This window comes from Vulpes vulpes, chromosome 13 (assembly GCF_048418805.1).
Source record: "Vulpes vulpes isolate BD-2025 chromosome 13, VulVul3, whole genome shotgun sequence".
In the NCBI taxonomy this organism is placed as follows: domain Eukaryota; kingdom Metazoa; phylum Chordata; class Mammalia; order Carnivora; family Canidae; genus Vulpes; species Vulpes vulpes.
Window position 1 is genome coordinate 140018227 of NC_132792.1, and position 24228 is coordinate 140042454.

General features: G+C 40.0%; 1 protein-coding gene across 6 annotated transcripts in view; it reads left to right on the plus strand.

Moving 5' to 3' along the window:
* Window positions 1-3193: 3193 nt before the first annotated feature.
* Window positions 3194-24228, plus strand: part of TDRD5 (tudor domain containing 5) — a 114665-nt gene continuing 93630 nt past the window's right edge. For 5 of the 6 annotated variants that reach the window (XM_072733139.1, XM_026001216.2, XM_072733140.1 and 2 more), the window contains exons 1-3: window positions 3705-4015; window positions 4773-5180; window positions 7707-7903. In XM_072733139.1, coding sequence (XP_072589240.1) covers window positions 3784-4015; window positions 4773-5180; window positions 7707-7903 — 837 coding nt within the window. In that variant the 5' untranslated portion in view covers window positions 3705-3783. Of the gene's footprint in view, window positions 3287-3704; window positions 4016-4772; window positions 5181-7706; window positions 7904-24228 lie in introns of those variants that run through there. The other variant, XM_072733138.1, reaches the window with a different exon arrangement.

Genomic DNA, 24228 nt, shown 5'->3' on the forward strand with positions numbered 1-24228 from the left:
AAAAAAAATTTGGGAGGCAGGAATGCTATATTGGTTCCGTCATGAGCTTTGGTTCACCCACTCCCTGTTTATCTACAGATCCTCTCATTCCTGTCACAAGGCAATATTCAAGCTGCAGAAACTTAAAAAAAAAAAAAAAAACCACACACACACACAAAAACTCTTTCCTGGCTGTTTTCTAAGACAGCAATACTGTAGGAGCAGCTGCAATGGAAACACACCCCCAGATGCAAGCCGGGTGAGGAGGTGGCCAGCTGGAGCCAGCTAATTACCAGAATTAACTGAGCATCATCATAGGCAGCAGGGTGGAAAATACATTTGTCTAACTCACAGAACTGTCTGCTTGTGCTTAATTAATGGTAGGATTCCAAGGAATGAACTCAACAAACAACCCACTAAGTCTTTCTGCTTTGTGTAACAACAAAAGCAAACAAACCAACAAAACACAACTCCAGGTCTGGGGAGCAGAGGCATCTCACGAGTGAGAGACAGGGCTTGTCACCCTATTCCCAGAACTAAATTAGATCCTGGATTCAGATCCTCTTGGGTGTAGCCCAGATATTCTTAAGGATGCTGCCAAGACACTGTCCCTAAGCCTCCCAAACTTTTGTCCCAGCTTTTCCCCAAAGGCCGTGTGATCCTTTTAGGATAACTGCTCTGAAGAAAAGGACATTTTCTTTTTTCAGTGACTATCACTTGCTAGTTCTAAATCGACGCTAATTTCTGGGACCAAAAATGTCACTGTTTGCCATTAACATTCTGAGCTTGTAGGGGTTAGGTGATGAAATCCAGGCCAGGTTCACCTTGGGATAGGGCTGGTGGGACTGTGAGTTAGTTCATGCTGTGGTCATGTACCCTACTTGCCAAGTGAATAGCTGGAATAGGAATCTCAGCAACTGACAATTCTTGTGTTGGCACATTCACTCATTAAGCGAGGGTTATTCTGGTTGGAAATGCCAATTGGAGGGCTAAATAATACATCAAAAGCATTACCATATACCTGGAGAATTGCAGAGCCGAGTGTCATCATCAAAGGCATGGAAGATGCTGGTGTGATTGTTCCCACCTCATTCCCATTCACTTCCCATGTTAGCCACCACAAAGGGCAGTGCATTGTTGTAAACCCAAGCCAGGGATGGCTCTAATTGCAGCTACTCATTAATGGGATCTCCTTACCGAGTAACTCAAACAGCCCCTGACACTTGGTTCGGAGTTATTGATCTGGGATTTAGCTCCAGAATATCTTTTTTAAAGATCTTTTTTTTTTCCACATTATGCACCAATATCTTTCTAGATTCAGTCATAAGTGTTCTGTTTTTATTGCCTACCACTCATTATTTGGCAGAAGTATTTAATTTTAAATTAGTGTAGTCGATCCTTTTCACAGTTTGTGCTTATGCATCTTGTTTAGGAACTTGTTATCCCTAACAATGAATTCATTAAAAATACCACCTATGTTTATTTCCCAAAGTATAAAGTTTACTTTTCACAATTAGTTCTTTAGCCCACTTGGAAAATTTTTTTTCATGTGGTGTAAGTAAGGATCTAATTTTATTTTTATTCATATAGAGAGCATATTTCCCCAGTGTCATTCGCTGAATACTCCATCGTTTACCTAGTATCTTGAAATGCTTCTTCTGTACCAGGTACCTCAAAGTAGAGGTACAGAAGAACAGAGAACTGTTTCTAAGTTCTCTCTCCAGTCCATTGGTCTATTTTTCTTTCTCTACATGAATACCACAGACTACCACTCTTTATTATCTCTCTGTTCATGTCTGTATCGTTTCTTTAAAGTGGGGATCATAATTATATTTCTCTAAGAATAACTGGGAAGAAAATTAGATACTCTTTGTGAAGAGCATCAAGTTAAGTGCTCAATATGTGGTAGTTATCTCAAATAATTGGGGGTGAGAATCTGGGATGTTTTTTCAATTCATTGTTCACTTTGCAGGAGTCATTCTCAAGTTACTTAGTGAGATAAGCTTTCTGAAGCTTACATATCTGACAAAGTCTTGTCTTTTCCTGCACTTGATTCCCATTCTTCTAGGCTATGTCTAGAGGATGGGATCATTTTTCTTTAGTTATCTAAGGACTCAGTGGGCCTTTTTAACCTGAAACTGTTTTTCTTCACATCTGGGACACTTGCTTTCTTTTTAGACTCCCCAAACCCCACCACCATTCTTTCTGTCGCTTCTATGACATGTCATTCAGATGTTGGAACGCCTGGATCCATTTTTCACGTCTCATCATTTCCCTTTTTTTGTTGCCGTTGTCTCTTCTGCTATAAACAAGGCCATAAATCTCTTCTATTATTTGTCTTTCAGGGATTCCTCAATGTAACTGGGTCACTGATGGAACATTTTGTTCCCGGAGCTTTTTTGGATTAACGATTAACGTCGTCGAATTTTAGATGGGAAATAAAATTCACGTGTGTGCACAGGTTTTCTTTGTAATTTGTAATTCGAATTCCTGTTATGTTTTGGTTTGTCGTGTTTCTTTAATTAGATTGGACATTTTGAGGTCATTATATGGTGCCTCTCTTTCTGTACCTCTTAAACTGTTTTTCTGGTTTTCAAGGACTTTATACTTGTGGCTCCTTCCACCTATCCAGTTAACACATCCCCAGGCTATTTCTTCAAATCCATTGTCTTCAGTTTCCCAGCTCAGTTTGCTTGCAGTGGCACCTGGAAGGTTCTTCACCCTCATTCCAGAAGCTCTCGGCGCCCCACCTGCTCCACTCCGGGAGCTCAAGGTGCCTCTGGCTCTGGGGGATTCTCCACCGACGGCAGCGTCAGGCTTGCTCCATCAGAGTCTGCGCTGATCGGACCTGGGCGTCTTCTTTTCCCGCTTAAATAAGCTCTGCAGGTGGTTGGGAGGCACCCCCAGGTTCAGAACCTCGGGGCCCCCTCCCCCTCCGCGCACCTGCCGGCTCCTAGGGCGCCCCCGGCCGCCGGCCCGCGAGGTGACCTGGGAGCTTCTGGAGCCGCAGCCCCACCTCGCGTCTCCCAGTCACGTCGGAGGAGGTCGGCGCCGGGACGCCCCCGCCCGACGGGGGCCAACGCTGCCCCGCGCGCGCCCCCGCCCCCCGCCAACCGCCCCACCGGCCGCGCGCCCTCGGGGCTGGAACGCGGCGCCGCGCCGCCTGCCGGCCGCCCTCGGGCCCTGGTGCGCAGGCGCGGGGCGCCGCGGGGCTGCTGGTCCCGGCGGCCGGGCGGGCGGGAGAGCGCCTCGATCCCGGGCCCCAACGGCAGCCCCGCGCCCGCGCCCGCGCCCGGGGGCGACACGGGTGAGGGCCGCGCTCCACCCGCCGGCCAGCCCGCGCCCGGGGGCGACACGGCGCTCGGGCCCCCGGGGAGAGAGGTCGGGGCGCGGCGGGGCCCCCGGGCCCGAGCCTGGAGGGGCTGGTGGACGTGGACGTGGGCGGGGGCGCGGCCGCCCCGGGCCTGGTCCGGGGGCGCCGTCGCCGCGAGGTTGGCGGGGTCGGCTGCTACCCCCGCAGCAAGCCCTGGTTCGTGCTTCAGGAACGAGCGCACGAACGACGGAAACCGGGCCCGGAACTTGGACCTTCCAAACCCACTAGCCGGGGGCAGGGTCGTCAACGCGGCTTGGTGATGCAGAGTGTGAATTGTCACGATTTTGCTTCCGCTTGAGAAGTCGCGTTTTGGTGGTTTCTAGTCGGCCGCTGTTGATCCTTTTAGCCCCCCCCCCCCCAACACACAGCTTGGATGGGCCTGCTTTTCTCTTGACCAACGTTTCTGTCTTGCATCTGTCTGGTAGGGTGCAATGTCTGAACAGGAGCGCATACAGGAATGCCTGAGAAAAGAAATAAGGTCACTTCTCATTTCCACCAAAGACGGGTTGACCCCGCAGCAGCTGGAAAGGGAGTACCTTTTGATGGTTGGCAACCACTTACCACTCCGAATCCTTGGCTATCGGTCCACTATGGAGCTGGTGTTGGACATGCCTGACGTTGTCACTGTCTCTCCCTGTGGGGATGGGACTATAATACTGAGAGGTAAGCTTAGGATTTAAGGTCTTCAAGCAAGAAATACGCAGTAAGGCATCATCCTAGCAAACAAGTAGGTGATGGGGATTAAGGGATGCCCTCGTGGTGAGCACAGGGTGATGTATGGAATAGTTGGATCATTATTTTGTACACCTGAAACTAATATGGCCCTGGTCTTTACTGACCAGAATTAAAAACTTGGAAGGAACTGTCGTAGCAGTTATCCTGCATATTAGCAATTCTGCATCCCAGGGAGAGGATTTTAATATTTTGAGAGGGGTGGGGAGGGTTCATGGTTACTTTTGAGGTTGTGGGCAGAGTGAAAGCTATAGCAAAATCAAGAAATCTTTCCCCAGAAAAAGATGCATTCACAAAAACTACGCTTTTACATACAATTTCAGGTTATCACCGTCTTAAATTGTGAGAAGCATAACAATGGGGAAAACATGAACTCCTGTTTTAAATTTCATGGGTCACAAAACATTGCGGGGAAGTTCATCTTGAGAGATTCAGATATTACAGCGGTCAGCAGTGATGCTAAATATTGTGCTTTATCTTTTTGTCCACATCCTCTGGTAGAGGAGCTAACCAGTGGTTATGGAAACTACAAGAAATGAAGGAACCAAGAGTTCACATTTTTCATGCTACCTAGATACACAGCTCCTTAAGAGAGTTAAAAAATTGTCTCTGTAACCACAGATGCAAAGGATAAAGGAAGGAGTTAAATTTTCACCTAAAAATGATTTCTTTTTTCACACCTCCTTAGCCATTCCAGATGAATACACCAAAGGAATAGCAAATTTAGTGGCAAAACAGAGGAGCAGCCATAAGGTTCGAAACTCCATGCAGAAGGGAAGGGCCAGTGTTTGCTCTGGGTCGAGCTCCCGTCGGCGAGTGCCTTACCGAGGAAGGGTGCCCCCCATTCTTCCAGCAGTTGTGAAGAGTGAGTTGAAAGACCTCTTGGCGTTATCTCCCGTTCTCCTTTCTGATTTTGAGAAGGCATTTGCCAGACGATTTGGACGTTCATTCCAGTACGTGCAGTATGGATTCCTCTCTATGTTTGAAGTGCTTAATGCTGCCTCGGATGTCATTTCTGTCGAGCAGACCAGAGCAGGCTCTTTATTGATGCTAAAGAGGAGCATATCAGAGGAAAAGCAGAGAGGATGGCCAGCAGGTAAGCATGTTAGTGTTAGTTACTGTATTGTGGGTTAGCAGTTTTTGAGCAGTCATGGCAGCAGTAGAAGTACGTAATCCCCAAGCTCCCAGAGTTTGTTGAAGTTGCATCCTGGCTCTCCAACTTGCTGGCTGAGTCATCTTGCACAGGTTACTTAAAACGTCCAAGGCTTAGTTTCTTCCTCTTTAGAATAGGAATAATAATACTTGCCTCTTGTAGCTGTGTTGAGGATTAACTGAGATGACGTCTGAAAAGTGCCTGGCATTTAATAAGGTTATAGTAAGTGGTAGCTGTTACTATAAAAACACAAGATCTGCTTTTTCTGAAACACTGTGAGTGAACATGAGTCCTATGTGTTTGTGTAAAGATATAATGTGGAAAATGAAGAGTTTAAAAAATTATACTAGTCAGTAGCATTTGCCATCTGATTTTTGCTGACGCAGATCTTTGGTATCTGAAAAGATCACTGAAATAATTTATATAGTGTAGTGATAACCACCTTAATTAGCATTTGACCTTGGTTTCTCATTGCTACACCATAGAAGGGTGAATAACCCAATCTTAGAGATAAGGACAAGAAAGCTCAGGAAAGTTAAATGACTTTTCCAAAGTCACATGCTAGAAAAATATTACAGCCACGGTTAGATACTCAGCTCTTAATACTGTTCATCCAGTGCTTTTCTTTTTAATTTTTAAAATTTATTTTTTAAAGATTTTATTTATTTATTTATTCATCTAAGACACAGAGGGAGAGACATAGGCAGAGGGAGGAGAAGCAGGCTCCATGCAGGAGCCCGATGTGAGACTCGATTCCGGAACTCTGGGATCGTGTCCTGAGCCGAAGGCAGATGCTCAGCTGCTGAGCTACCCAGGCGTCCCTTTTTAAAAATTTTTTAAAAAAGATTTTATTTGAAAGAGAGCAAGTGAGAGAGCACAAGCAAGGGGAGCTGGAGAGGGAGAAGCAGGCTCCCTACTGAGCAGGGAGCTCAGCTTCAGGCTCATGACCTGAGCTTAACCTGCTGAGCCACCCAGGTGCTCCTCATCCAGTACTTTTCTTACCCAATCATTGTCCCTCTTGTTTTTGATTTTTATATATATGTTTATGGAAGTACAGTTGACCTGCAACATTACTTTAGTTTCAGGTGAGCAACAGTGATTTGACAACTTTGTACTTAAGCTGTGCTCACCACAGTGTAGCTGTGAAGTTGTTACCATATCATTGACTGTATCCTCTATGCTGTACCTTTCATTCCTGAATCACTGTCTGTCTCAAAGACCCAAAAGAGCAATGTGATCATTTGTATAGTGCCTTACTAGACCCTTGACAGTACAGAATCTATACACTGAGCCTGTTTGGGGGGAATTTCTATGCCTTTTCATTGATTTTGCTTTTTCTCTAAAATCTGAATTTAGATAAATGTAGATGAAACCATGAGAAAGTCCTAAGTGTAGAAACCAGTACTTAAACTGTGATATAGGAAGTATAATTTGATGAAGATACCTACAGTGTTTACATGTTCTGGTCAGGGAAGACTGCAGGGTCCAGTGAGTGTTTTGAGTTGAGCCCTGGACCATCAATACAGTCAATATTCTTGAGTTGCTCAAACTTAAGGACACAAACTCATCATGCTGTTAAACTTTCAAGAAGTTGACCTGTAGAAAGCAGTTTGCCGACTTACTGAATGGGGGAAGTGATATTCCTTCTTAGTGACCAGATTGCTCATGTTTCCCACCTGGAGACCCTTCTTCCTGTCATCAGGATATATTGGAAACAATTTTGTGTGTGAGTGAGCTTGATCTTACAGTAAAGAACGAGGCTGTAATGAAGTCTAATGATAAATTGTTCGTGTTGTACATCAGCGTATATCTCTCCAGTGCTAATTCCCTCCCTACAAATCTTGAAGAAAAAAATCTGTACTCCAGAAAATCCTTTATTTTATAGCTGTTTTATCCTCCTTCCCTGCCCCCATACTACTAGGTGATTGTCTGGTTTGAGAAACATAGTTTTAAGATTTTATTTATTTGAGAGAGCATGTGAGAGCATGAGTGAGGGGAGGGACAGAGGGACAAGTGGACTCACTGCTGAGCAGTGAGCCTGACATGGGACTCAATCCAGGACCCTGAGATCAACCGACTGAGCTACCCAGGAGCCCTGAGAAGCATAGTTTTAAGCAGACTCCTTATTCAGAGACTTTTTGGCCTCCTAAGCAGGATACAGCTTTTTGGGTTTTTACCTATTGAAACTTGCCTCTCTCTAATTATACTCAGGTGGCCTTAAGTGGAGTTTTTAGGTAGCCCCAACCTTTTCAATAACATACTTATGAGCCTCATGGTTTTCTTCTATAGCTGACTCCTTATTTCCATTGTGTGTAAATTTTATTTGGCAATATGAAAATATAAGCATACTTTCCTTAGTTATTTCCAAGTTGAGGACAGTTAGGTCACAGTAGCCTCTTTATATAACTACCAGAAAATAAAGTAGAAATTGTGATAACTCTTCTCTGCTTTTCTTTTTATTCACAAAAGGAGGTAAAATGTTTACCCAGCCTTTTAGAATGAAACAACAAGGCTCATACTCCACAGGCTCCCCAGTTGCAAAGGCTTGCTTTTCGCAACCTACTTCAAACATGGAACCACCAAAGCAAATATTGAATGCAGAAAAGACTTTTAAGTCAAATGTAGTAGAGACTTCAAGGCCGAATCACACTGAAAAATTAAACCAGGTAAGTTATCTGATTTGGGGATATAAATACACCAAAAATGTGTTTAAATTCAGTGTTTTTTTTTTTTTTTTTTTTTTTTTTATTACTTAGATCTGATGGAAAAGCTCATCTTTTAAAATTCAAGTCACTTCAGATTTAAATTCAGCATTTTCTATGGTTTTGGGGATTATTAGCTAATAAGAGGTGGCAGTGAGAAAAGAGCAGTTTTATCAATTCATATGATTTCTACAATAGGTTTCCCCTCCTGTTTGAAAGTAGTGTTCCTCTGAAACCTGTCGAAGTTGAAATGGTGTAAACAAAGCAAAGAAGCAATTACCATTAATTTATATGGAAAACATTTTGAGCATTCCCAGACCTTCAAAATAATCTCTAGCGGGCTTTTCTGATACCTTATGACATATCTTGCTAATGGTTTTTCTGATACCTTAAGTACACATCTTGCTAATTGTGGAGATAAAGCACAGTTGAAAGTTATGGAGGTTTGATGCTCAATATAGTTCTTGCAGGAGGAGGTTGGCAGTGCCACTCTTGCTCAGAGTACACACTGCCTCTATAACTACTCACAGAAAAACAAATGCTGGATGCTGCTTTCACTTTTGGCCTTTTTTTTTTTTTTTGCTAAAAGTGAAAATCCTCTTTTGATTCTTTGGGTTAGCAAAAACAAGAACTAACCCAATATCCTTCATAAAAACAAAGTGGCATAGTGTGAACTTTTGAAAAGCGAGGGATACTTGTACTTTCTGCAGATGACCCCCAAATCTCAATCTCTCTCTAGTTCCAGCTTCTCACCAAAATCCTAAAAGTGTATTTGCAACTTTAACTCATGAATATCGTTACTTGAATGGTTGGCCCTGAGCACTGCAGTGCTGGTATTTTTTTTTTTTTTTGACTATGTATACAATGAAGGATTTTTGAATAAAAGCTACTAGAATATAACCAACAAAAGCTCATTAAATTAGCAAGATAGCAACTTTTTTCATTTTTAAAAATTATATTTTATTTAAATTCAATTAACATGTATAACATGTATTATTTCAGAGGTAGAGTTCAGTGATTCATCAGTCTTATATAACAGTGCTCATTACATCAAGTGCCTTCCTTAATGCCCATTCCCCCACCCCGTCCCCTCCAGCGTCCCTCAATTTGTTTCCTATGGCTCAGTCTCTTATAGTTTATCTTCCTGATTATGTCTTGTTTTATTTTTCCATTCCTTCCTCTATGTTCCTCTATGCTGTTTTGTTTCTCAAATTCCATGTATGAGTAAAATCATATGATAATTGTCTTTTTCCAATTGACTTATTTTACTTTTCATAGTATCTTCTAGTTCCATCCACATCATTGCAAATGGCAAGCTTTCATTTTTTGATGGCTGAGTAATATTCCTGTGTGTGTGTGTGTGGGGGGGGGATGAGAATATACCACATCTTCTTTATCCATTCATCTGTGGATAGACATCTGGGCTCTTTCTGTAGTTTGGCTACTGTGGACATTGCTGCTATCATCACTGGGGTTCGTTCGGGTGCCCCTTTGGATCACTACTTTGTTTTTTTTTTTTTTTTTTTTAAAGATTTTATTTATTTATTCATGATAGTCACAGAGAGAGAGAGAGAGAGAGAGAGAGAGAGGCAGAGACACAGGCAGAGGGAGAAGCAGGCTCCATGCAGGGAGCCTGACGCGGGATTCGATCCCGGGTCTCCAGGATCGCGCCCTGGGCCAAAGGCAGGCGCTAAACCGCTGCGCCACCCAGGGATCCCGGATCACTACGTTTGTATACCTAGAAGTGTAATTGCTGGGTCATAGGGTAGCTCTATTTTTAACTTTTTTTTTTTTAATTTAAAGATTGTATTTATTTATTTGACAGAATGCATACAAGCAGGGGAAGTGGCAGGGAGAGGGAGAAGGAAAGGGAAAAGCAGGCTCTCTGAGCAGGGAGCCCCAGGCAGGACTTGATCCCAGGACCCTGGCTCATGACCTGAGCTGAAGGCAGATGCTTAACTGATTAAGCCATCCAGGCACCCTTTATTTTTAACTTTTTGAGGAACCTCCATACTGTTTTCTGGAGTAGCTTTACCAGTTTGTGTTCCCACCAACAGTGTAAAAGGATTCCCCTTTCTCCGCATCCTTGCCAACATCTGTCATTTCCTGATTTGTTAATTTTACCCATCTGACTGGTGTGAGGTGGGTATCTCATTGTAGTTTTGATTTGTGTTTCCCTGATGCCTGGTGATGTTGAGCATTTTATCATGTGTCTGTTGGCCATTTGTATGTCTTCTTTGGAGAAATGTCTGTTCATGTCTTCTGCCCATTTCTTGATTGGATTATTTGTTCTTTGGGTGTTGAGTTTGATAAATTCTTTATAGCTTTTTGGATACTAGCCCTTTATCTGATAAAACATTTGTAAATATCTGCTCCTATTCAGTTGGTGGTTTTTTTTGTTTTGTGGATTGTTTCCTTTGTTATGCAAAAGCTTTTTATCTTGATGAGGTCCTGGTAATTAATTTTTTCCTTTGTTTCCCTGGTCTTTGGAGAGGTGTCTAGCAAGAAGTTGCTACAGCCAAGGTCACAGAGGTTGCTGCCTGTGTTCTCCCCTATGATTTTAATGCATTCCTGTCTCACATTTAGGTCTTGCATCCATTTTGAGTTTATTTTTGGGTATGGTGTAAGAAAATGGTCCAGTTTCATTCTTCTGCATGTGGCTGTCCAGTTTTCCCAACACTATTTGTTGAAGAGACTGTCTTTTTTTCTTATGGATGTTCTTGGCTGCTTTGTTGAAGTTTAGTTGACGATAGAGTTGAGGGTCTGTTTATGGGTTCTCTATTCTGTTCCATTGATCTATGTGTCTGTTTTTGTGCCAGTACCATACTGTCTTGATAATTACAGCTTTGTAATAGAGTTTAAAGTCTGGAATTGTTATGCCACAGCTTTGGTTTTCTTTTTCAACATTACTTTGGCTATTCAGGGTCTTTTCTGGTTCCAAAGAAATTTTAGGATTGTTTGTTCCAGCTCTGTGAAAAAAGTTGATGATTCTTTGATAGGGATTGCATTGAATATGTAGATTGCTTTGGGAAGCATAGACATTTTAACAATATTCTTCCAGTCCATGAACATGGAATGTTTTTCCATTTTTTTGTGTATGTCTTCCTCAATGTCTTTCATGAGTGTTCTGTATTTTTCAGAATACAGATCCTTTACCTCCTTGGTTAGGATTATTCCTAGGTATCTTCTGGTTTTTGGTACAATTGTAAATGGGATTGATTGCTTAATTTCTCTCTCTTTTTAAAAAAGATTTTAATTATTAGAGAGAGAGAGCAGCAGAGGGAGAAGGAAAGGGAGAGGATGAAGCAGGTTCCCCACTGAGCAGGGAGCCCAGTGTGGTCTTGATCCCAGGACCTTGGGATTATAACCTGAGCTGAAGGTAGACATTTATTTAGCTGACTGAACCACCCAGGCATCCCTTCATTTCTCCTTCTTCTATCTCATTGTTAGTGTATAGAAATGCAACTGATTTCTGTGCATTAATTTTAAATCCTGTCATGTTGCTGAATTCCTATCTGAGTTCTAGCAGTTTTGGGGGGAGTCTTTTGGGTTTTTCCACATAAAGTATCATGTCTTCTGTGAAGAGTGATAATCTGAGGACTTCTCTACCTATTCTGATACCTTTTATTTCTTTTTACTGTTTGCTGAGGCTAGGACCTTTAGTCCACTGTTGTTGAACAACAGTGGTAAGAGTGGGCATCCCTGTTTTGTTCCTGACCTTAGGGTAAAAGCTCTGTTTTTCCCCATTGAGAATATTTGCTGTGGAGTTTTTGTAGATGGCTTTTATGATATTGAGGTGTGTTCCCTCTATACCTACACTGTGGAGAATTTTAAGAAGGGATGCTATACTTTGTCAAATGCATTTTTCTGCATCTTTTGAGAGGGCCATAGGGTTCTTGTCCTTTCTTTCATTAATATAATATATCACAATGATTTGTAGATGTTGAGCCACCCTTGCAGCCCAGGAATAAATCCCACTTGGTCGTGGTAAATAATCCTTTTAATGTACTGTTGGATCCTATTGGCTAGTATCTTGATGAGAATTTTGTATCTGTGTTCATCAGGGATATTGGTCTGTAATTCTCCATTTTGGTGAGATCTTTGTCCAGTTTTGGGATCAAGGTATGCTGGCCTCATGCAGCTGTTTCTATTTTTTGAAACAGCTTTAAAAGAATAGATATTAATTCTTTAAATGTTTGATAGAATTCCCCCAGGAGGACATTGGGCCCTGCACTCTTGTTTGTTGGGAGATTTTGATTACTGCTTCAATTTCCTTGCTGGTTATGGGTCTGTCAGGTTTTTTATTTCTTTCTGTTTTAGTTCTAGTATTTTGTAAGTTTCTAGGAATCCATCCATTTCTTCCAGATTTCTTTTGATGTCCATTAGCATGATAAATGGTTCTCTACCCCTTCACTTTCAGTCTGGTCCTATCTTTAGATCTAAAATGAGTCTCTTATAGACAGAGCAGATCAGTGGGTCTTGCTTTTTTATCTGATACCCTGTGTCTTTCGATTGGAACATTTAGCTCATTTACATTCAGAGTAACTATTGAAAGATATGAATTTAGTACCATTGTATTACCTGTAAAGTCACTGTTTCTGTTTATTGTTTTTGTTGCTTTCTGGTCCATATTGCTTTTGGGCTCTTTTCACTTAAAGGATCCTCTTTAATATTTCTTGCAGGGGCTGGTTTAGTGATCACAAATTCTTTTAGTTTCTGATTGTCCTGAAAGCTCTCTATCTCTCCTCCTACTCAGAATGACAACCTTACTGGATAAAGTTTTCTTGGTTGCATATTTTTCTCATTTAGAACCCTGAATGTATCATGCCAGTCCTTTCTGGCCTGCCAGGTCTCTCTGAATAGGCCTGCTGCCAGCCATCTGTTTCTTCCTTTGTAGGTTAAGGACCTCTTGCCCCCCAAGCTGCTTTAAGGATTTTCTCTTTGTCTCTGAAATTTGTAAGCTTTACTATTACGTTGAGGTGTTAACCTATTTTTATTGATTTTTCGAGGGGGGTTCTCTGTGCTTCCTGGACTTCAATGGCTATTTCCTTCTTCAGATTTGGGAAGTTCTCTGCTGTAATTTGCTCTTATACACCTTATGCTCCCTACCCCTTTCTTTCCTCTTTCTCTGGGACCCTAATTATTCTAATATTGTTTCACTTTATGGTATCACTTATCTCTTGAATTCTCCCCTCATGATCTAATAGTTTATCTCTTTTTCTCAGTTTCATGGTTCTCTGTCTTATCTTGTATATCACTGATTCATTCTTCTTTGTTTATCCTAGCAGTTAGAGCCATTTTTTTTTTTTAAGATTTTATTTTTCATGAGAGACACAGAGAGGCAGAGACATAGGCAGAGGGAGAAGCAGGCTTCCCACAGGGAATCCCCTGTGGGACTCTATCCCAGGACCCCAGGATCACAGCCTGAGCCAAAGGCAGGCAGACACTCAACTGCTGAGCCACCCAGGCGTTCCTAGAGCCTCCATTTTGATTGCATCTCAGTAAAACCTTTTTTGATTTCGACCTGCTTAGAGTTTAGTTCTTGTATTTCTCCAGAAAGAGATTCTCTAATGTCTCCTATGCTTTTTTCAAACCCAGCTAGTATCTTTATAATCATTATTAAAAATTCTAGGGATCCCTGGGTGGCGCAGTGGTTTGGCGCCTGCCTTTGGCCCAGGGCATGATCCTGGAGACCCGGGATCGAATCCCACGTCGGACTCCCTGCATGGAGCCTGCTTTTCCCTCTGCCTGTGTCTCTGCCTCTCTCTCTCTCTGTGTGTGTGACTATCATGAATAAATAAATAAAATCTTTAAAAAAAAAATTAAAAAAAATAAAAATTCTAGACGGACATCTTAGTTATAGCCATACTGATTAAGTCCCTGGCAGTTAGTACTGCCTCTTGTTCTCTTTTCTGGGATGAGTTTTTCCATCTTGTCATTCTGTCTGGAGAAGAAGAGATGAATGAGAGAACAAAGATCATGAAAATAAAACCCCCTGAATTCTATATAATGTTTTACTCTAGCACTGGAGTTTTGCAGTTGTGTGTGACCAGTAAACTTGGTATTAGCCAGATGTTCCTGCTGGTCTTCTGGGGGAAGGGCCTGTTGTACTGATTCTCAGGTATCTTTGGCCAGGTCAGGATTGTACCGCCCTTGCCCCCAGGGGGGTGGGGTGGGGCAGGGCTCAGTGTATGCTGCCTCAGGTTGCTCTATGTGGCATTTGTTCCCTGAAGGCTTTCTGTACCACTTGGGGGGGGGGGTAGAAATGAAAATGGACCCCCATCTCTAGCCCTGGAGATGAAAGTTTGTGCCCCCACTCTTCAGTGTGCTCTCAGGAAAAGTGATCAGTTACTCTTGTCTCCGTGGTTTCTGTCTGTACTCTGTGTTCACTCTGCCTGTGACTGAGCATTTTTATCTCAGGCATGTGGCCCTGTTTCCAATCTCCAAACTTTATAGACTTCCTGCAGCATGCATCTCCACTGCTCCTCCCAGGGCAAGGAGGGGGTCTCCCCACGGTTCTGCCTCTTGCTGGGCCCCTGCTCACGGAGTTGGGAACTCTGCTACAGGCAGGCACCTGTGTTCTTTCTCTGACCCCGGGCATCCTGAGACCACACTGTCTCACCTAGGATTTTGCCCTCTGAGTACCTTTCAGGCAGGAACGTTCCCCACCAGAGCAGATTTCTAAAAGTTCCATTTTGCGCTCTGCTGCTGTATCACTTTCTGGTAGCCAACTCTTCCCTCCCAGGGCTTATCTTCTAATATATCGCCTCAGATTCTCTTCTCTGCACTTTCTACTTTGCAAAAAGTGGCCACTTTTCTCTTTATATAATTGCAGCAATTCTTTTCTTAGATCTCTGGTTGAGTTCACAGGTGTTCAGTATGATTTGATAGCTACCTAGCTGAAAATTCCAGGGGCCAGATGAAAGTAGGGTCCCTTACTCCTCTACCATTTTCCTCCTCAATCCAGCAAGATGACAATTTAAGTAGAGCTTGGCATAAGCACATGGAAATTAAATTCAAGACATAAAAGTGCCTTTCCTCTAGAACCAAAAAAATTAGCTTTGGTAACAATTTATGTACAGTAAAATTTATCCATTTAAAATGTATAGTTTGAGTTATCACAGTGTAGCCAGTTAGGAAATCACCATCAAAATCAAGATGCTGACCATTTGCATCATTCTCAAAAAGTTCCATTATGCTGCTTTGTAGTCAGTCTCTTCCCAGCTATAGCCACAGACTTAAAAACCACTGCTTTTTGTAAGTTTGACTTTTTAAGAGTTTCATCTAAATAGAATTAAATAGCATATAGCCTTTGTGTCTAGCTTCTTTAACTTAGCACAATGCTTTTGAGATTCATCAGAAAGCATCAGTAGTTACTTTGCGTGTCATTCCATGGTATTGATATACCTCAATTTGTTATCTGTTCCCCTTACATGATATTTGGGTTATTTCCTGTTTGGGATATTTATGTAAATAAAGCTACTGTGAACATTTGCATACACTTTGTATGACTGTAGAGTTCATTTCTCTTGGGTAAACACCTAGAAGTAGGATTGTTGGGTCATTCAGTAAGTGTATGTTTGCCTTTATAAGAAATTGCCAAACTGGCTTCTAAAATGGCTGTATGGTTTTACATCCTCATGAGCTACATATGAGAGTTTTAGCTGCATCTTTGTTAACATTTAATATTGTCAATTTAAAAAATACTAATCATTTGGGTTTGTAGTGGTATTTCATTATGATTTTAATTGGAATTTCTCTAATGATGAATAATGTTGGGCATCTTTTCATATGCATATTTGCCATTTGTTAATCTTCATTAAAGTGTCTCTTTATATCCTTTGCTCATTCTTAAAAATTGAGATTTGTGTTGATATGGAAGAATTATATATGAATAGGTACAAGTCCTTTACCAGAGACATGTTTTGCAAATGCTTTCTCCTGGTCTGTACTTACCTCATTTCCTTAGTTCTGTCTTGTGTGAAGCAGAAGCCATTAATTTTGATGAAATCTAATTTATTTATATTTTTCTTTTGATTCTTGCCTATGTAATCTTTGTTGAATATAAGGTCACAAAAATGTTCTGTGTTTTCTTCTAGCAGTTTTATGATTTTAATTTTTAGGTCTATTCATTTCAAGTTAATTTTTATATAAGGTACCAATATGGATCAAAGTTTTTCTGCAATGGATAGCTAATGCCTCTAGCACTCTTTTTTGAAAAACACTGTTTTCCTTGCTGAACTACCTTATTACTTTGGCACCTCTTTCAAATATATTGACCTCTCATATGTGTAGGTTTCAGGACTTTCTGTTTCTGGTCTACTGATTTACATGTGCTTTTGGCCGTACCACACTATCTTGATTACTCTAGCTTTATAACATCTTAAAATTATATAATTAAGTCTTACAACTTTGCTCTTTTTCAGATTGCTTTGACTATTCTAGGTTCTTTGCATTTTCATATAAATTTAATTTGATTTCAATCAGCTTGTTAATTTCTACCAAAAATAAATATGCCTCTTGTGATTTTCATTAGAATTACATTGGACCTATAGATAAATTTGGAGAGAATTGTTATCTTAGCAATATTGAACCTGCTGATCCATGAGCATAGTATATTTCTCCAGTTACGTCTTTAATGTTTCAGTACTCTTTTATAGTTTAAATACCCAAGGCCTGCATATCTTTTGTTAAACTTTATCCCCACATTTTTCATATGGGTATTTTATTTTCTAGCTAATGTTGCTAGTATATAGAAAATCAATTGGATTTTTTTTTGTAGATTGACATTGTATCTTGTAACCTTGAATCAAGGTACTTGATAAATTCGTTTCTGTAGTTCAAATCATCCTAGTAGCTATTTTGTGGAGTTGGGATTTTTTTTTTTTTAAAGATTATTTATTAGAGGAGAGTGTGTGAGAGAGAGAACGGTGGTGGGGAGGGGCATAGAGAGGGGAGAGAAATCTTCAGGCTGAACATGGAGCCTGATGTGATTGGGGGAGGGGGTTGATCCCAGAACCCTGAGATCATGACCTGAGCCAGAAAATCAAGAGTCAGATGCTTAACCACCTGAGCCACCCAGGTACCCCAGAATTGGGATCTGCTTTTCTTTTCTTTTTTTTTTTGGGGGGGGGGGGATTTTCTGCATAGACCATCATACCGTCTAGGAGTAGACAATTTTACTTCCTTTTCAATCTATATGCTTTTTTTTTTTCCTTCTTAGAAAGGCAGGCTCTCTAGTATAATAATGCATAGAAGTGGTGAGAGTGGGAATTCTTGCCTTGTTCCTGATTATAATGGAAGACATTCAGTCTTTCATCATTAACTATGATTTTAACTGTACCATTTTCATAAATGCCAGAAATCAGGTTGAGGAAATTCCCTTCTGTTCCTCTGTTCTGAGAATTTTTTCAATGGATGTATGTGGAAATATTCTCCATCCTTTAAGATGATTATAGGATGTGATATTGATATTGTGATTTACTATATAAAAAATATGTTCTCTTTCTCTTTTTTGGCACAAAGCTCCTAAAATGCTTGGAATTTTTAAAGTGATGAGAGCTACAAAGGTGTCTTTTATTGTTAATGAAGTGATTTTTGGAAAGTACCTAAGGATGGGGGCCAGTTGCCAGTCGGAGCCAACAATGTGATTAGAGGGTTAGAACTTTTCAGTCCTACTCTCAGCCTCCTGGGAGAGGAAAGGGGCTGGATATTGAATTCATTTACCGGGGCCAGTGAGTCAGTCTGTTGTGCTTTTGGAGCAAAACCTCCATAAAAACCCAAAAGTGTTGGATTTGAAGAGCTTCTAGGCCAGTGACCAGTAGAGATTTGGAGGGGGTGGGCGGGTAGAGAGGCGTCCCTATTGAGGGTGTGGAGCCCTGTGCCTTTTCCCACATACATGACTGTATACATCTCCTTCATCTGACTGTTTCTGAGTTATATCTTTTTAAAAAATTTTTTTATTGATTTCTTAAAAAATTGAGATATAATTAACATTAATTTCAGATATTTTGTATTTTTTTAAAATTTCAGATATTTAACATGATGCTTCAATATGTATATAATGTGAAATGATCATAGGTCTGCTTAACATCCATCACTACACAGTTAAAATTTTTTTTTCTTGTGATGAGAACTTTTAAGATTTACTCTTAGCAATTTTCAGTTTTACAATACAGTATTAATACTATATTAACCCTTATATAACTTATAATTATATAATATATATTATATAAAATCATATATTAATATATACAGTATTAAATATAGTTGCCATGCTGTACATTGTATTCTCAGGACTTTTTTTTTAAGGTATAAAAGATTTATTAGCATAAGCAAGGGGAGCTATAGGGAGAGGGAGAGGGAAGGGAGAAACAGGCTCTCTGGTGAACAAGGAGCCGAACGTTGGGCTTGATCCCAGGACCCTGGGATCATCACCTGAGCTAAAGGCTCCCTGCTCAGTGACTGAGCCCCCCAAGAGCCCCCCTGCCCCCAGGATTTTTATAACTGGAATTTTGTATCTTTTGATCCTCTCCACCTATTTCACTCACTCCCAAACTCCTGCCTCCAGACACCACCCATCTGTTCTTATATCTCTGAGCTCAAGTTTTTGTTATTGTTGTTTGTTTTTTTAGATTCTACATATAAGAGGTCATACAGTGGTTGTCTTTCTCGGACTTATTTCCATTAGCATAATGCCCTAAGGGTCCATCCCTGTTGTCACAAATGGCAAGATTTCTTTCCTTTTTTTATGGATGAGTAATATTCCGTGTGTGTATGTATGTGTAAGTGTATGTATGTGTGTTTGTACCATATTATTTTGCTACTTATCCACTGATGGATGCTTAGGTTGTCTCCATTTTGTGGCTATTATAAATAATGCTGCGGTGAACATGGGGGGTACAGATACCTTTTTGATTTGTAGTTTTTTTTCTCTTTTAAGTAGGTTACTTTTTGATGGTCTCCTTTGCTGTGCAGAAGCTTTTTAGTTTGATGTAATTCCAGTTGTTTATTTTTGTTTCTGATACCTTTTCTTTTGGTGTCAAATCCAAAAAATCACTGCCAAAATGATGTGAAGGAACCTACCATCTATGTTTTCTTTTAGGGGTTTTATGGTTTTAGGTCTTATGTTCAAATTTTAATCCATTTTGAGTTCATTTTTGTGGGTGTAGAGTTCTATTGTTTTATAATCAATCAGTAATCTCCTAAGCAAAATGTTTGAGTTCTATGAGCTTCTCTAGCAAATCATTTGAACCCAAGGAGGGGACAATGGGAACCTCTGATTTATAGTAACTTGATCAGAAGCACAGGTAACAACCTGGACTTGGAATTACGATGGGAGCCCTTCATATATGGACTTGGCCCTTGATATGTGGAATCTGATGTATTGCCAGGTAAATGGAGTCAGACTTGGAAGTACAGGATACCCAGCTGATGTTGGAGAATTGCTTGAGTATGGGATAAAACCCACATATGTATTGTAATTGGTGTCAGAATTCTATAGGGATTTTCTTTTCTAATCTATTTATATCATAAATTACATTGACTTTTAAAATATTAAGCCCATTTTATAATGCTAGGTGAACCTCAGTCACCATGTATTATGTTTTATATATTGTGGATTTAATTTGCTAATATCTTGTTTAGGATTTTTGTGTTTGTTTTTAGAACATATTCTGCAATTTTCTTGTAATCTTTTACCTGGTTTTGGAATCACGGTAATACTGGCCTCTTGAAATGAGTTTGGAAGTTTTTCTTTTTTTTGGAAAGAATTTCTGTTAGTTAAAAATTTATCCAGTTACTTGTCAAAGAATCAGCTTTTGGCTTTATTGGTATTTATGTTTCCTATTTCATTTATTTCTGTGCTTTATTAGATACTTCTTTCTACTTGGTTAATTTTCTGTTCTTGCTCTTGGCCATTGATTTTGGTTTTTCTTTTCTAATGTAAAAATTTAAGGCTGTAAATTTCTTCTAAGTGCTGCCTTAGCTGCATCTCACAAATTTTGATATTTTACATTCTCATTTTCATTCAGTCTAAAATCTTTTTTAACTTCCTGTGTGTTTTTTTTCTGTCCTGGAGGATTACTTGGAAGTGTGTTGTTTAATATCCAAGCATTTGAGGATTTTTCAGAAATGCTATTGAATTCTAATTTAATCCCATTGTGTTGAGAGAACACAATCTGATTTCATTCCTTATAATTTTACTGAGATACTTACTGAAGGAAATCTTGGTTGCATCCAGATTTTGGCAATTGTGAATAAAGCTTCTGTTAACATCCATGTATAGGTTTTTGTGTGGACATAAGTTTTCAGCTCCTTAGAGTAGATCCGGCATAATGGCCGATCGTATGATAGGAGGAAGTGCTTTTGGAAGAAACCACCAAACTCTTCCAAAGTGGCTGTACCATCTGCATTCCCAACAGCAGTGTATGAGAATTCCTGTTGTTCAGCATCCTCACCTGCATTTGGTGGTGTCAGTGTTTGGATTTTGGCCTTTCTAATACATACGCAGTGAGTGTTACCTCATTGTTTTAATTTACAGTTCCCTAATGACATATGATGTTGAATATCTTTTGATATGCTTACTTGCATCATCATTGTGAAACTCAGCATGAGGTTTAAAGTAGGTAAACTTGGAATTATAAAAGAAAGTATGGTCCTAAATGAATTAAAAAATCAGAGCTGTGTGTTAGTTTGCACCTACAGCCAAACAATTGTTAGTTTTTATGTGAATTAGATGATACTTGGTATTGCATATAAGAGAGGATGCTTTTTTATTTCACTTGATGACCTGGCCCAGCTGTCTTTTAAGAGTATCCTGGTCCAACACCTGGGTATGTTAAACAGTCACTGTCAGCAGAAGCTGTTTGATGGGTTCAGTAATGCAGTTCTCTGGAAGTTGTGTTCTCTGACCAATTAAAAGTAGCTGTTCCTTACCGGTTTTCTTGTGAGTTTTGATGAAATTTTTAGTATGGCAAGTCACATTCTGTACTGGCTGGCTTTTTGTCAGATGAGGTACCTATCAAATATTTAAGCAGTTGAAAACTTGGCTTCTGTGCATGTCTGTGCCAGTTTTGTGATCTTTATCAGAAATGTATTTGTTTTACCGTATGGCCAAAGGTCTTTAGTATTTTCCTCTAAGATGTCACTTCTGTTCCTTTCTGCTTTTAGCTTCATGCATCTTCTTTCCAAAAAGCTTCCACCCTTTCATGTTTATAAATATCACCCAGGTGTCTGTTTTTTGAAATTTTCTTATTACAAAAGTAATAAAGATTGTGGAAGATTTGAAATACAGGAAAGCACAGAAGAAAATAAAAATCATCTATAGTTTTATCAGCCAAAAAAGTTGACTTTTTTTCTTCTTTAAGTCTTTTATTTAAACTCCAGCTAGCTAACATACAGTGTAATATTAGTTTTGGGTGTACAATATAGTGATGCCACTGAGTGATGAACACTCAGTGCTCATCACAAGTGCCTGCCTTATTCTTCATCACCTATTTCACCCATCCCCCTGCCCCCCTCCCCTCTGGTAACTATCAGTTCTGTATAGTTAAGAGTCTGTTTCTTGGTTTGCCTCTTCCCCCACCCTTTGCTCATTTGTTTTGTTTCTTAAATTCCACATATGAGTAAAATCATATGGTATTTGTCTTTCTGACTGACTTATTTTGAAAGGGATATATGCATCCTGATGTTCATAGCAGCATTAATACAATAGCCAAATTATGGAAACAGCCCAAGTGTCCATCAACTGATGAATGGATAAAGAAGATGTGGTATACATATATACTATGTAATATTACTCAACCATAAAAAAGAATGAAATCTTGCCATTTGCAATGACATGAATGGAGCTAGCAAGTATTATTCTAAGTGACTTAAAAAAAAAAACTTTATTTAACAGAGACTGTACAAGCAGGGGGAGCAATAGGCAGAGGGAGAGGGAGCCCAATGTGGGGCTTGATCTCAGGACTGTGGGATCATGACCTGAGCCAAAGGCAGACGCTTAACCCACTGTGCAACCCAGGCCCTTTTTAAAATAAAAATAAAATCATTCTGGTCCAGGTTTGTGACCTGTTTTTTTTTTTAGTCACAAATATAAATCGTGAACATCCCACATTATTAAATATTGTAATGCAACATTATTTTTTTAAAAGATTTTATTTATTCATGAGAGACATGGAGAGAAGCAGAGATATAGGCAGAGGGAGAGCGGGCTCCCTGTGTGGAGCCTGACGTGGGACTCGATCCCAGCACCTGGAATCATGCCCTGAGCCAAAGGCAGACGCTCAACCACTAAGCCACCTAGGTGCTCCATAACATAACTTTTAATGGCAGTAGGGTGCAATATAATTTAACTTGTAACTTTAGTTAGGCATTAAGACTGTTTCTGGGGTTTATTAAAAATAACGTTGTGATAAAAATCTTGCTCAAGTTTGCATATATTTCCATTACTTCACAGGATAAATTTCTAGAGCAACAATCACTGCATCAAAAAGAATGTGCTTTTATGTAGTTAGGTTGTCCTCCGTGAAAGTTGTTTCAGTTAACACTCAGATAAGGTGTGTATAGAGTGTGCTTCTTTCCTTGTACCTTTGGTAATACACAGTATAGATGAGCTCTCCTTCCTACCAACCCAGTCTGTTAGATCTCCCATTGCTTTCCTGATGCCTTCAGGCATATTATCCTTTCATGACTCTCTGTGGGTCTTTTCATGGCATTTATCATAATTGCAATTATTATTATTTTTCATAATTGAAATTATATATTTATCATTATTATATCTGTCTTCCAACATTAGACTACCAAGTTCCAGGGCAGTGACCATATCTGGTTTACTTACCACTGTATATCCATTGTGAAGCACAATAGTACGTGTTCAGAATATTTTTGTTGAATGAATAAATGGGCATTATTGTAAAAATAATTTTCCAATTTGCTAGGCATGTAACTATTTCTGAGTAATGTCTATTTATTAGAGGTTAAGCTTGATGTTTTTATTGCTCAATATTACTATTTATCAATTGCCAATTTGTTTTTGTCCATTTTTTTGAGGAGTGAATCTTTTGATTCAAAGCTCTTCTCTGACTTTTCTCTGAGTATGGTATTTTTTAATCCATCACTTTCCATCTCTATTTATGCCCCTATAATATGTTTTATTCACTTGATTTATTATCCATTCTTTGTGTTTGATGTGCAGGTATCTGAGACTGAAGAATTATTGAAGTCAGGGTCCCCTCTTGATTATTTCCTCATGTCAGTCACTGATTACTGTCCTCTCGTACTGTCCTTCCCCCTCATTAGAACTTCTGCCCTCCAATTATAGATATCCCCAAGATTAGCTGGACTTTAAGAAATCTCTCCTACCCCATTCAGATTAAAGTCAGCTTAATTTAGTGATCTAGCCTGAGGCAAAAAATATTTTTTTTTCTTCTTGAGAAGCATTCTGTTCCTAGCTAAGAGCCCATCATTGTGGCATCTTAAGCCCAGGCCTGGTAAGTGTTTTCTCTAAAGGGTCACATGGTAAATATTTGAGGCTTGAGGTCCACATGGTCTCTGTTGTAAACACTGGACTCTGCCCTTGTAGTGTGAAACACAACTATGTAGATAGTTTGTAAATGTGAGTGCAGCTGTGTTCCAGTAAAGCTTTATATATGAATACTGAAATTTGAATGCCATTTAATTTTCATGTGTCATGAGATGTTACTCTTTTAATTTTTTTCCCTCAACTATTTAAACATGTTGAGACTGTTGCAAGCTTATGGGCAGTACAAAGATGGTGGGCCAGCTTTGGCCCTTGCTCCAGGGAGAAAAATCACATTTGTAATTCTCATCTTGTCATTTAGCTCCATTTACCAAACTTTTGGAATTTGTTAAAAATGAGTAAAAACCTACTCTGTGTTCCGAGGTCCTTTAGCTTTCCTCCTGGAACTTGCTGTTTTTGAGGCTGTTTCCCTTGGTCTCTTATTCATCCCTATTGAATCAGCTGTTCCCTCGCCTGCCTTGTACTGTGTTCTTTCCTCATTTCTCTGGATCCACATTCCACCTTTACCCTGTCCCCTCTTTCCAGTCTTATTCCTTAGTCCTAGCACCTGAGGGAAGACTCCTCTCCAGCGGGCTCCCAGTTGGGTGTCCCCCCCTCTAATATCATTTTCTGCTCCAGATTAAAATTCTGATAATGTTTCTCCCTTGCTAAAAATCTCTGAGGTGTTGTCTACATAACCAGTAAAATTTGCTAGTTTGGCACCTGAGGTATTCTCTGGTACTTCCTTCTTCTTTCATCAGGATTCTCT